The sequence below is a fragment of the Labrus mixtus genome, chromosome 22 (genome assembly GCF_963584025.1).
Source record: "Labrus mixtus chromosome 22, fLabMix1.1, whole genome shotgun sequence".
Taxonomy (NCBI): domain Eukaryota; kingdom Metazoa; phylum Chordata; class Actinopteri; order Labriformes; family Labridae; genus Labrus; species Labrus mixtus.
Window position 1 is genome coordinate 16,037,415 of NC_083633.1, and position 9,728 is coordinate 16,047,142.

At 41.5% G+C, this 9,728-nt stretch overlaps 1 protein-coding gene and 4 non-coding genes across 6 annotated transcripts; 3 read left to right on the forward strand and 2 right to left on the reverse strand.

Annotated features, from left to right (window-relative positions):
• The first annotated feature begins 281 nt into the window (after positions 1 to 281).
• Positions 282 to 8,430, forward strand: ttll1 (tubulin tyrosine ligase-like family, member 1). Of its 2 annotated transcripts, none has more exons than XM_061029415.1 (10): positions 282 to 605; positions 752 to 879; positions 2,105 to 2,313; positions 2,432 to 2,612; positions 2,900 to 3,037; positions 3,432 to 3,540; positions 3,702 to 3,845; positions 5,153 to 5,239; positions 5,948 to 6,111; positions 7,473 to 8,430. In XM_061029415.1, exons 2-10 carry the CDS (start codon positions 767 to 769, stop codon positions 7,600 to 7,602), a joined length of 1,275 nt encoding a protein of 424 aa, XP_060885398.1. In that variant the 5' UTR covers positions 282 to 605; positions 752 to 766; the 3' UTR covers positions 7,603 to 8,430. The 2 variants fall into 2 exon arrangements, with proteins under 2 accessions (XP_060885398.1, XP_060885397.1); XM_061029414.1 differs by having other exon boundaries at positions 283 to 601.
• Positions 4,014 to 4,100, forward strand: trnay-gua (transfer RNA tyrosine (anticodon GUA)). The gene is given in 2 exon segments: positions 4,014 to 4,050; positions 4,065 to 4,100. It is a non-coding gene; the product is annotated as a tRNA-Tyr (tRNA).
• trnay-gua (transfer RNA tyrosine (anticodon GUA)) lies at positions 4,402 to 4,488 on the forward strand. The gene is given in 2 exon segments: positions 4,402 to 4,438; positions 4,453 to 4,488. It is a non-coding gene; the product is annotated as a tRNA-Tyr (tRNA).
• On the reverse strand, positions 6,785 to 6,871 carry trnay-gua (transfer RNA tyrosine (anticodon GUA)). The gene is given in 2 exon segments: positions 6,785 to 6,820; positions 6,835 to 6,871. It is a non-coding gene; the product is annotated as a tRNA-Tyr (tRNA).
• trnay-gua (transfer RNA tyrosine (anticodon GUA)) lies at positions 7,148 to 7,234 on the reverse strand. Its single transcript is given in 2 exon segments — positions 7,148 to 7,183; positions 7,198 to 7,234. It is a non-coding gene; the product is annotated as a tRNA-Tyr (tRNA).
• Positions 8,431 to 9,728: the final 1,298 nt, after the last annotated feature.

Genomic DNA, 9,728 nt, shown 5'->3' on the forward strand with positions numbered 1-9,728 from the left:
ACATGATTAAGGGGGAAGTAGGTGATAAAGTAGTAATTCATCTCACGCTGCCCAACACTGACCCCTGCTGGTACTTCGTGGTAACGACACTCTCCGTTGACATCACTGCGTCCTCCGTTGCTAGGCAATTCCCCGGAAGGACCCAAGCCCAGAACGACGTCGTTAAATGACCAGACTATGAGACTTCTTTTGCTAAAAAATGTCCGTCCTTTTTTTTAATTTAATTGCACGGTAGAGTTTTCCGAATACATGTGTTATTACGTTTTTTTTTAGTGACTTAGACTTTTACTGTGAAGAGTAGTCTTGTCCGTCGTGGGCGTTGTCACTGAGTGGAGCTTCACGACGCCTGGATCAATAAATGTAGCTGCTAACATGAAAGCACATTTTTAGTCAGAGCTATGGGTGCTGCTGTCAGGCTGTCCTGCCTGTTTTTTTCTATGTCCTCTTGTTAAGTGAAGACTCTTTGCTGAGATTACATCACTGTCAGGGTGATGTCCGCCCAGCCTCTGCAGCAGTACGGAGAGGATACAGCAGCCTGCTAACTGAGCCAGCCCGGCTAGCTGATGCTGATGACTGGCTGTTTCCTGACATTGATTTGCAGGTAGGTGACTTGGTGCATGGTGGCTGCATGCATTCCCCCCCTTCTTTTGTGCATTGTCCTAACTTATGTGTTTTATTCATATTAAGCTGCTTTTTTTTTTTTTTTTTTAGTGCATGTTTACTTTTTGTTTTGTTTTGTGCTCCACCCCAGTGGGAGGCACGTACCATGGCCGGTAAGGTGAAGTGGGTGACAGATATTGAGAAATCTGTGCTCATCAACAACTTCGAGAAGAGGGAATGGACTCAAGTCACAGAAAGCGACGACTGGAATTTCTACTGGTAGGCTCTTGTCTTTATTACACCTGCATCTTTGGATATCTTTTCATGCAAACACCTTACTAAGACTGGAGAGGATACACTAATAATATATTGTTCAAGTACTCATGAAATAATGTCTAAAATACTCTAAATATGTCAAGCAATAAAAACCCTACTATGGTAAAAACAGATTATTGTCGTGAACATGTAATTAAACTGTGTTTGATAGTGTGTTTTACATTATTATTAAGAATACATTCAAATTGATCATTACATGAGTTTTGCACAAGATAAGATAAGATATACTTTATTCATCCCAGCAGGGACATGTAGGTGTTCCAGCACACAACACATATATACATACATATCCCACCCATACAAAAAGCCCAAATGAGCCCACAATACATAGCCAGGATAAAAAAAAGTGGTATGAATGGTCCATGTGCATAAGTAGCTGTTACTCATAGATAACAGTACAAAACACTAGCTCTACCAGTGCATAGTATGATAGATAAATAAAGAATTATTATTATAAAAAAGCAGTCAAGTGTGCAAATATACAGGTGCAAAATACAGTATGCACGTAGGGATTTGTGCCCTTTCAAAGGGTCATGAGAAATGAAGTAATCTGGTCTGTTTTTTTTTTTTTTTTTAAGGTTGTATTGTGATCTTTAGTTATTCGAGATGTTTGCTCTACTTTTTTACAAAATAAACTTCTTGGCCATGTGACATAAAGAGGTAAAAATAAACAAAAAGTGAAAGATGAAAATCCTTAATACTTAAAAAACTGCTTTCATCCGCGTACACACTTAGACGTAGTCTGTTTACAATTTCAAAAGCAGAAGGAACAATTTGTGAGTAGTTACACATTTTTTAGAGTGGATCCACAGTATACATCTTTCTGTGTCTGTCTAGCAACAATAAAGGTTAATCAGTTCAGTCACAGATAAGCCAAAGCTAAACAACTGTTAGCCAACAGCTGGATCCAATCATGCTCTCAGTCTGTCAATAGCAATGATAACTTCAAACTCGGAGGACGAGGAGAATTCCTGGAATTTATGTAGTGAAACATGAACAGAAAGACCCTTCCTTATTTATCCATAGATGCAGAGAATAATCTGGTCTGTTTTAATTTAAACTATTGAAGACGCAATGTATGTTTATCTTATTAATACCTATTAATTAGTAATAATTATATTACAATGCTAACCTCTAGATCACCAGGTCTGTTTGTACTCACATGCAGGATGAGCATCCAGACCATCAGAAATGTCTTCAGCGTGGACACCGGCTACCGCCTGTCAGATGACCAGATGGTGAATCACTTCCCCAACCACTACGAGCTGACCAGGAAGGACCTGATGATCAAGAACATCAAACGCTATCGCAAGGAGCTAGAAAAGGAAAGCAGTCCGCTGGCAGAGAAGGACGAGAACGGGAAATACATTTATTTAGGTATCTGTTTGAGAATGAACGTGGTTTCTCCCCCCCCCCCCCCCACCCCCAACAGAAACAATGGCGAGACAGGCTGTCCTAAAAATAAATCGTCATATTTTCTCCTTTTGCTCTGCAGATTTTGTCCCTGTGACGTTCATGCTCCCGGCCGATTATAATCTCTTTGTGGAGGAGTTCCGCAAAAACCCGTCCAGCACATGGATCATGAAGCCCTGCGGGAAGGCTCAGGGCAAAGGCATCTTCCTCATCAACAAACTGTCCCAGATCAAAAAGTGGTCCAGAGACAGCCGCACCTCCACGTGAGTAATTAGAGACGTTAACATAACATTTACAATACGGAGGCACCTTATCTCATCTATCTCTCCAAGCTAATCTAAGCAAAAGCAGCTGCTGCTGTCCTGTTCTCAACTCGATTAGTATGGAAATCTTTATTTGAGTTTACCGCCAACTGTAAATATCTGAGAAAGGAGTGAAACATTTTAAATGTACTTCACATGAAATCCTGTTAAATCTTAAGTCTTTGATTTCCGGTTTAACATCCCAAAACCTTTAAAAGCTGATTATTTTTTTCTTCTTCTTTCTCCAGCTTTGTAGCAGCAGCTAGTGGCAAAGAGGCCTATGTCATCTCCCTGTACATCGACAACCCTCTGCTGATAGGAGGGAAGAAGTTTGACCTGCGACTCTATGTTCTGGTGACCACATATCGGCCTCTGAAATGCTACATGTAAGCCCTGGATTTAACGTTTTTTTTATATACAGGATACAACCATGTATGTAGTCATGATCAATAACTAGCAAGATTAGGTAATAGCCTGTTTGCAAACCCGTACTTAGTGTTGTTATCATTTATTCATTCAATAAAGATTAAACCTGGAAATGCATTAAATCATCATTCAAGATTATATAAAGCCATTAAGGCTTCAACAACATCTATTACATTATTGATTTATACTACATAATCAAACTTGATGAATTGATTTTTTGTCACTTTATATGTCACCTTATAGTCAAAATAATTAATGTATCAGTCGAGAAAATAGCAGGTATTTGAATTAGCAATGACAATAATGGTGTGCTGCAGCCGTGATTGAACTTCTCTTTGTGTTTTTTATCCTCAGGTACAAGCTCGGCTTCTGTAGGTTCTGCACAGTGAAGTACACACCCAGCACCAGTGAGCTGGACAACATGTTTGTTCACCTGACTAATGTGGCCATCCAAAAACACGGGGTAAGTAGAAAAGGAGAAACAAAAAGTGTTTTTTTACTCAACAGGTAGCCAGCTTTTTCTGACAGACCGCTTTATTTTAAATAAAGCTGCCCTTGTTCAGAAAAAAACAAAAGCTATGTACATATTCCAACATCTATTTAGACTGTGTACCTTTAACGCAGGATGACTACAACCATGTCCATGGAGGCAAGTGGACGGTCAGTAACCTCCGTCTGTACCTAGAGAGCACCAGAGGGAAGGAGGTGACCAGCCGACTGTTTGACCAGATCCACTGGATCGTGGTGCAGTCGCTCAAAGCTGTGGCTGTAAGTGGAGACACATTCTTTTTACTCCATAAATGACACACTGTGATTGTAGAAATGTCACTACAGGTCTCCTTTGCTCCCAATACACCGATGATCATCAAGACAGTCCTTTATATCGCGGTTTCTCTCAGTTTTTTTGTAGCTTTGTCAGCAGTGCTTCTACATCCCCCTTCGATAGCTCAGTTGGTAGAGCGGAGGACTGTAGTGGTCACACCAGGAATCCTTAGGTCGCTGGTTCAAATCCGGCTCGAAGGAGAGACTTTTAAACCGATATTTGGCCGTCTCAATATGATCTGTGATAGCAGTAGAAACCCCAACTACAACCACCCTGCATACAAACGTGTGTGTACACACTGTCCGACCCTCACTGAGTAATAGAAACATGTATCTATATATTTGTTAGTTTGTCTCCACATATTTCACTTGGACTACTGACCTGGTAAATGATTCAACATGATCCCACAACGATCATGTTGTATTGTTTGTTACAACAATCACTGAGAAACAGCTGGTCAAAACACTGAGTAAACATCAGTCCACCACTACATGTGTGTGCCCTTCGATAGCTCAGTTGGTAGAGCAGAGGACTGTAGTGGTTACAAGAGACATCCTTAGGTCGCTGGTTCAAATCCGGCTCGAAGGAGGGAATGTTTTAGTCATGCTGCAGGGTTGCGTTTAGACTGGCAATGTCAGTCTCTCCACCGCTTAGCGGATTTAAACTCAGCCGAACATCCTGAGATTTTCAGGAGATTTCCGCAAGTGTGATAGACCAAATCGACTGGCCAGTTTATTTCAACTGTACGCTGAACCATATGGAGCCTACAATACTGCAACACAACACAGTCGGATCTCGTAGGAGGGAGTTTTTAGCCATGCAGCAGGAATGCTTTAGGAACGACAATTGGTCAAGTCAGGTTTCCAGTATTCCCTCCCTGCTTGTTGAAACCTAACATCTGTCGTGCTGCAGCCACAGTCAAATAAACACCACCACACGTGTTGAGACGGCTGGTGAAAAGGATGTTTTACTCTGTTCCTTTTTTGGGGGGTTGTGTTATTAGTATGGGCCCTGTCTTTAAAAACACACAAACACCTTGATGTAGACGGTGCACACTTCCCTTTTCTGCCAAGTCATCTGACTCACTTCCCCTCTCAGGTCTGCCCACTTTTTGTGTCGTAATAGTTACCTCCACAGTTGTATTTTTTTTTTTTTTAACCTCTCCTACCTGATAATTCTCTGTTTAGTCACCTTTAATGTAGGTCAATCCCTCCTTCTAATTCCTGCTTCTCTCTCTCTCTCTCTCTTCCAGCCCGTGATGAACAACGACAAGCATTGTTTTGAATGTTACGGGTATGATATCATTATCGATGACAAGCTTAAGCCGTGGCTTATCGAGGTGAGTAATTTAACAGGAGTTATTACATGCAAACACACCCTACACACTCATTTAATCGACTAGCGATGATCCGGTGTGGTGTAATCTTTTCCTCATCCCTGAAGAGCTACATCATGCCGGGCCAAAAATACTTAGCTTGCTTACACAGACTGACTCCTCGAGTGTTTAGCAACTTTTAAATGCCCTTGAGGTTGATCTTTGAGTATCGCTCTGTGCTGAAGGTGTGTCTCTAATTCCTGCATTTAATTATTACACCACGCAGCAACACAGGGCTGTTACAGGGGATTTTCTGACTAGTCTTTAACTAAGAATGTGATTTTTTTCTGTCATCAGTTTTTTCCTGTTTTTAGATGTTTTTCTCTAAAACCGGTTGTCATAGTTTATTGCACACATTTTTTTGCATCAGTGCCATGACAAGCAAGGTTTTCTAGGCTAGGTCTAAACTATTTCTGCAAAAAGAAACCAATCCGGTCTATTTTGGGTGTGATAGAATCGGTTGTAGGGCATTAACGCTCCTCAGTGACGACAGTGACACAAAAGCTCTCTTTCCATTTAATATTTCTTGCAAGTATTCCGGCATTAATGTTATGCTAGTGAGGTCAGCTGTTGTTAACGCCTAATGCATAACAAGATACGAGGGAAATGTTGCTGTACACAGTTCTCTTTTAAATGCTAATTTTCCCCTTTCTTTGTCTGCGTCTGACTCAGGTCAACGCCTCGCCCTCGCTGACCTCCAGCACAGCAAACGACCGCATCCTGAAGTACAACCTCATCAACGACACCCTCAACATCGTCACACCCAATGGGGAACTCCCAGACTGCCGCTGGAATCGCAGCCCGCCCCGAGAGGCCCTGGGCAACTATCAAGTCCTGTGAGTGACTTTAAAAATCCACCACAGACTCTGCATTGTCTTAAAGCCAAACACAGCGATCCTTGTGGTATCAGTCACAAGTGATAGTTTGCTTTCCCGTCTTGGGGGGGGTCATAGTTCTAACCATGCTGGACTGTAGAGAATGTCACTAGTAGATGTTACTTGTAGAGAAAAACTGGCTTGAAGGAGAGATTTGGATTGCAACACTTTGTAGTAGTTTGGGCTACAGTTGAGGCTCTACCTCCCATACTACTTTTGAGGACTAGTTATCAAAAGAGTGCCCACATTCTGTGATCCAAATCTTACACAGGGTTTATATGAATCCATGAGCTCTTTCTAATATGATTCTGACTGATCTTAAAGCCTTCCGTAGCTGTCCTCCTTCCATTGCTCAGTTGGTTGAGCGGAGGAAGACTCAAGCAGAATTGATCACAGGAATTCTTAAGTTTTCTGCTCAAAGGAGAGAGCTCCGACTGTGTTGTGTTGCAGTATTGTAGGCTCCATATGGTTCAGCGTACAGTTGAAATAAACTGGCCAGTCGATTTGGTCTATCACACTTGCGGAAATCTCCTGAAAATCTCCAGATGCTCGGCTGAGTTTATATCCCCTAAGCGGTGGAGAGACTGACAGTGCCAGTCTAAACGCAACCCTGCAGCATGACTAAAACATTCCCTCCTTCGAGCCGGATTTGAACCAGCGACCTAAGGATGTCTCTTGTAACCACTACAGTCCTCCGCTCTACCAACTGAGCTATCGAAGGGCACACATGTGCAGCGGTAGGATGATGTTTACTCAGTGTTTTGACCAGCTGTTTCTCAGTGATCTTTGTTGTATGTGACCCTTACATGAATCATTTACCAGGTCAGTAGTCCAAGTGAAATATGTGGAGAACTTACCAAACAAATATATAGATACATGTTTCTATTACTCAGTGAGTGAGATACAAACACACACGTTTGTAAATGAAGGGTGGTAATAACTGGGGTCTCCTCTGTTATCATAAAGCATATTGTGACTGACTGGTTTAAAATGTCTCTCCTTCGAGCCGGATTTGAACCAGCGACCTAAGGATTTCTTGTGTAACCACTACAGTCCTCCGCTCTACCAACTGAGCTATCGAAGGGAGTGTGCATGAAAGGGGGCTCACTGACATCACATTCTGAATAGACTTAACAGAATAGTGTGGCCAGAGTGGGTTAAGGGCTCAGCAGGGGGGCTGTTTCAGCAAAGCCCTTTGTTTACACACTCCACAGTTCAGTTGGAAGAGAAGGGGGGGGGGGGGGGGGGGGGTGAGTGAGGAGGAATCCCCCCACACATGTCTTTCCCTCTAAACCTGATTCCCCCGTCTGTGATTCCTGCAGGTACGACGAGGAGCAGGCGCAGAGCGAGAATGCGGAGCGCGAGCTGCGGAGCCGCTCAGGTCAATCCCTCGGGTCTAAGGGCACCAAGGGCAGCGCCGGCGTTCGGCCCGCTGCTGCAACCTGGAAGTGAGGTGATACCGCTGACTCTTAAAGACTTCCTGAGCATTTTTACAGGGTCCAACTGTGGGGCCACAGTGGATACAAAAAGAGCACAGACTTCTTTTTTTTTTTTTAGCCTGACTATTTTGAGGACTCTACTTTTCATGACCGAGGGCACAAGAGGGGCAAACAAACGTCACTGCTGGACAGGAGGGAAATCAACGTCGTGGTCGTAAATTTGGAAGGTTTAAAGGGTGGAGTGTGTGGCTCTTTGTATGAATGAGTAACTCAAAATGTGGAAATGATGTTGAAGGGGCTGAAGGTCAAACTTCCCCAGCTTAAAGCCCCCTATAAATGATTTTAAAAAAGGCCCCCGCACTTTAGGATTGAAATCAGAAAGGGGAGAGGGAGCGGGAGTACTGCAACTACACAAATGAAGAATGTTCTCTGTTATATACATGAATGACATTTGAATCTCACAAGAAGGAGGATTTTAAGAACCTGAACTATGCATGATGAATGAGTCCTTAAACTTTAACTTGACCCACACAGGTGCTAGAAAGAATGAAATCTGAAATACGTTATTTAGAGGGAAGAGAGTTGACATAAGACTAATGCAAAAGGTGTAAAGATATAGTTTACAGATAGGACGTATTGGAAGAAATAAATATATTTAGAATTTAATAGTGTTTTTTTTATAGTGCTAATCAGTATGTATGGGGTGGGGATTGGGGGGGGTCATTAATAAGATTGTAATGGCTGCTGATTGCACTTTATTTCTTTATTTTTGCTTTGATATCAAAGGCTATCCCATGTTTGAGTTGGACTATATTTATTGCACATTAAAATCTTAAGTAATGACATGTGTTGGGAATGTGTGCCCTCAAAGCTTCAAGCTGTTTATTTTCTGCAACTTCTGAAACATTGATGATGAGTAACATACATTTTTGATACACTGAAGGAGGGCTGAACAGTATCAGAGTTTATTGAAGTACTTTGCAGTATACATTGTGGTATTTCAAAATAAAAGCACTTTAAGCTTTTAGAATCCTTTGAACATAATTTTATCATTTAGGTGATAATAACGATGTTACTAAAGACGGGGAGGGGGGGTGATTAGATTTTCTCAACCATTAATCTCAACCATTAATCAAGGCAAACTGAGGTGGAGATTCTCATATGAAGGACTTTATTTACTCGAAGACAAAGGAGCGTTGGATGAAACAACAACAACAACGAGATCAAATCAAGCTGCTGATGCTTAGACTATATCATTCAGCCCTAATCTGATGAAGAAATCCATCTGCAAAAAGTTACATTGTTGATCAGAAAACAAACTTGCATTTGCTTTATTTATTTCATAACTTTTACATTTATTGTCAAAGTCTGAAATTCATCTTGCTCCATTTGCAACGTGAAAATTAAAGACAAGATCCAAAGATACAAACATTTGACACAACATTTTAAACACCAAACACATATTCAGTGACCTTCGATGTACTTTGATCTGGGATTAAGCTCCATATTTATATTAGGATTGACTGGTGTAAGAAAAGAGTCTGACCTTATTAAAACATGGGACTGTGCATCTGAGGTTTGAGGGTAATAGTTCATGTTCACTGTTGTGATCATGGTTAGGGTAAGAGATCATACTGTTAGCCAGCCTTATTAACATGATTCATTTAATGGAATTGGGGATTATATTTTATTATGATTTCTTGATACTTCTCTGTGGTAAGGGGCCCTGAAGCCTTTGATGAGTCTAATCTGTCTGGAGTTAAGACTAATCCCTGGTCAATTTTCCAAAAGGTCAATGACCTTTATGGTCTTGCTGTTACCTTGTCATTAAAACAAGTCACTGCGTATCACTGTGTCCTACCTTAAAGGTTGGACACTCCACCCCCAACACCACCCTGTCCCCTCCTGGACCTGGTGCTGGTTACTACAAGCATAGTAATGTATTTAAGTCATAGTCCTTTTATTCTGTGATCTATACCAAATTCCCTTTACTATTTGATCTTTTTTACATTACTTATATTTTTACATTTACGTTACTGTTAAAAAAAATCCTCCACTGCTAGGGACCAAATTTACGTCGAGTTAACATTAGCCAAATAAAACGATGGTTTCGGGTGAAACTGAGGTCCGTCTGCTTGT

What these genes read in the sequence shown, in the direction of transcription:
- ttll1 (XM_061029415.1), top strand. Translation starts at nt 767, where the DNA reads ATGGCCGGTAAGGTGAAGTGGGTGACAGATATTGAGAAATCTGTGCTC. An exon ending in CGGGAAATACATTTATTTAG is followed by an intron (nt 2,314 to 2,431) that starts GTATCTGTTTGA and finishes TTTGCTCTGCAG; the next exon opens with ATTTTGTCCCTGTGACGTTC. An exon ending in AGAGACAGCCGCACCTCCAC is followed by an intron (nt 2,613 to 2,899) that starts GTGAGTAATTAG and finishes TTCTTTCTCCAG; the next exon opens with CTTTGTAGCAGCAGCTAGTG.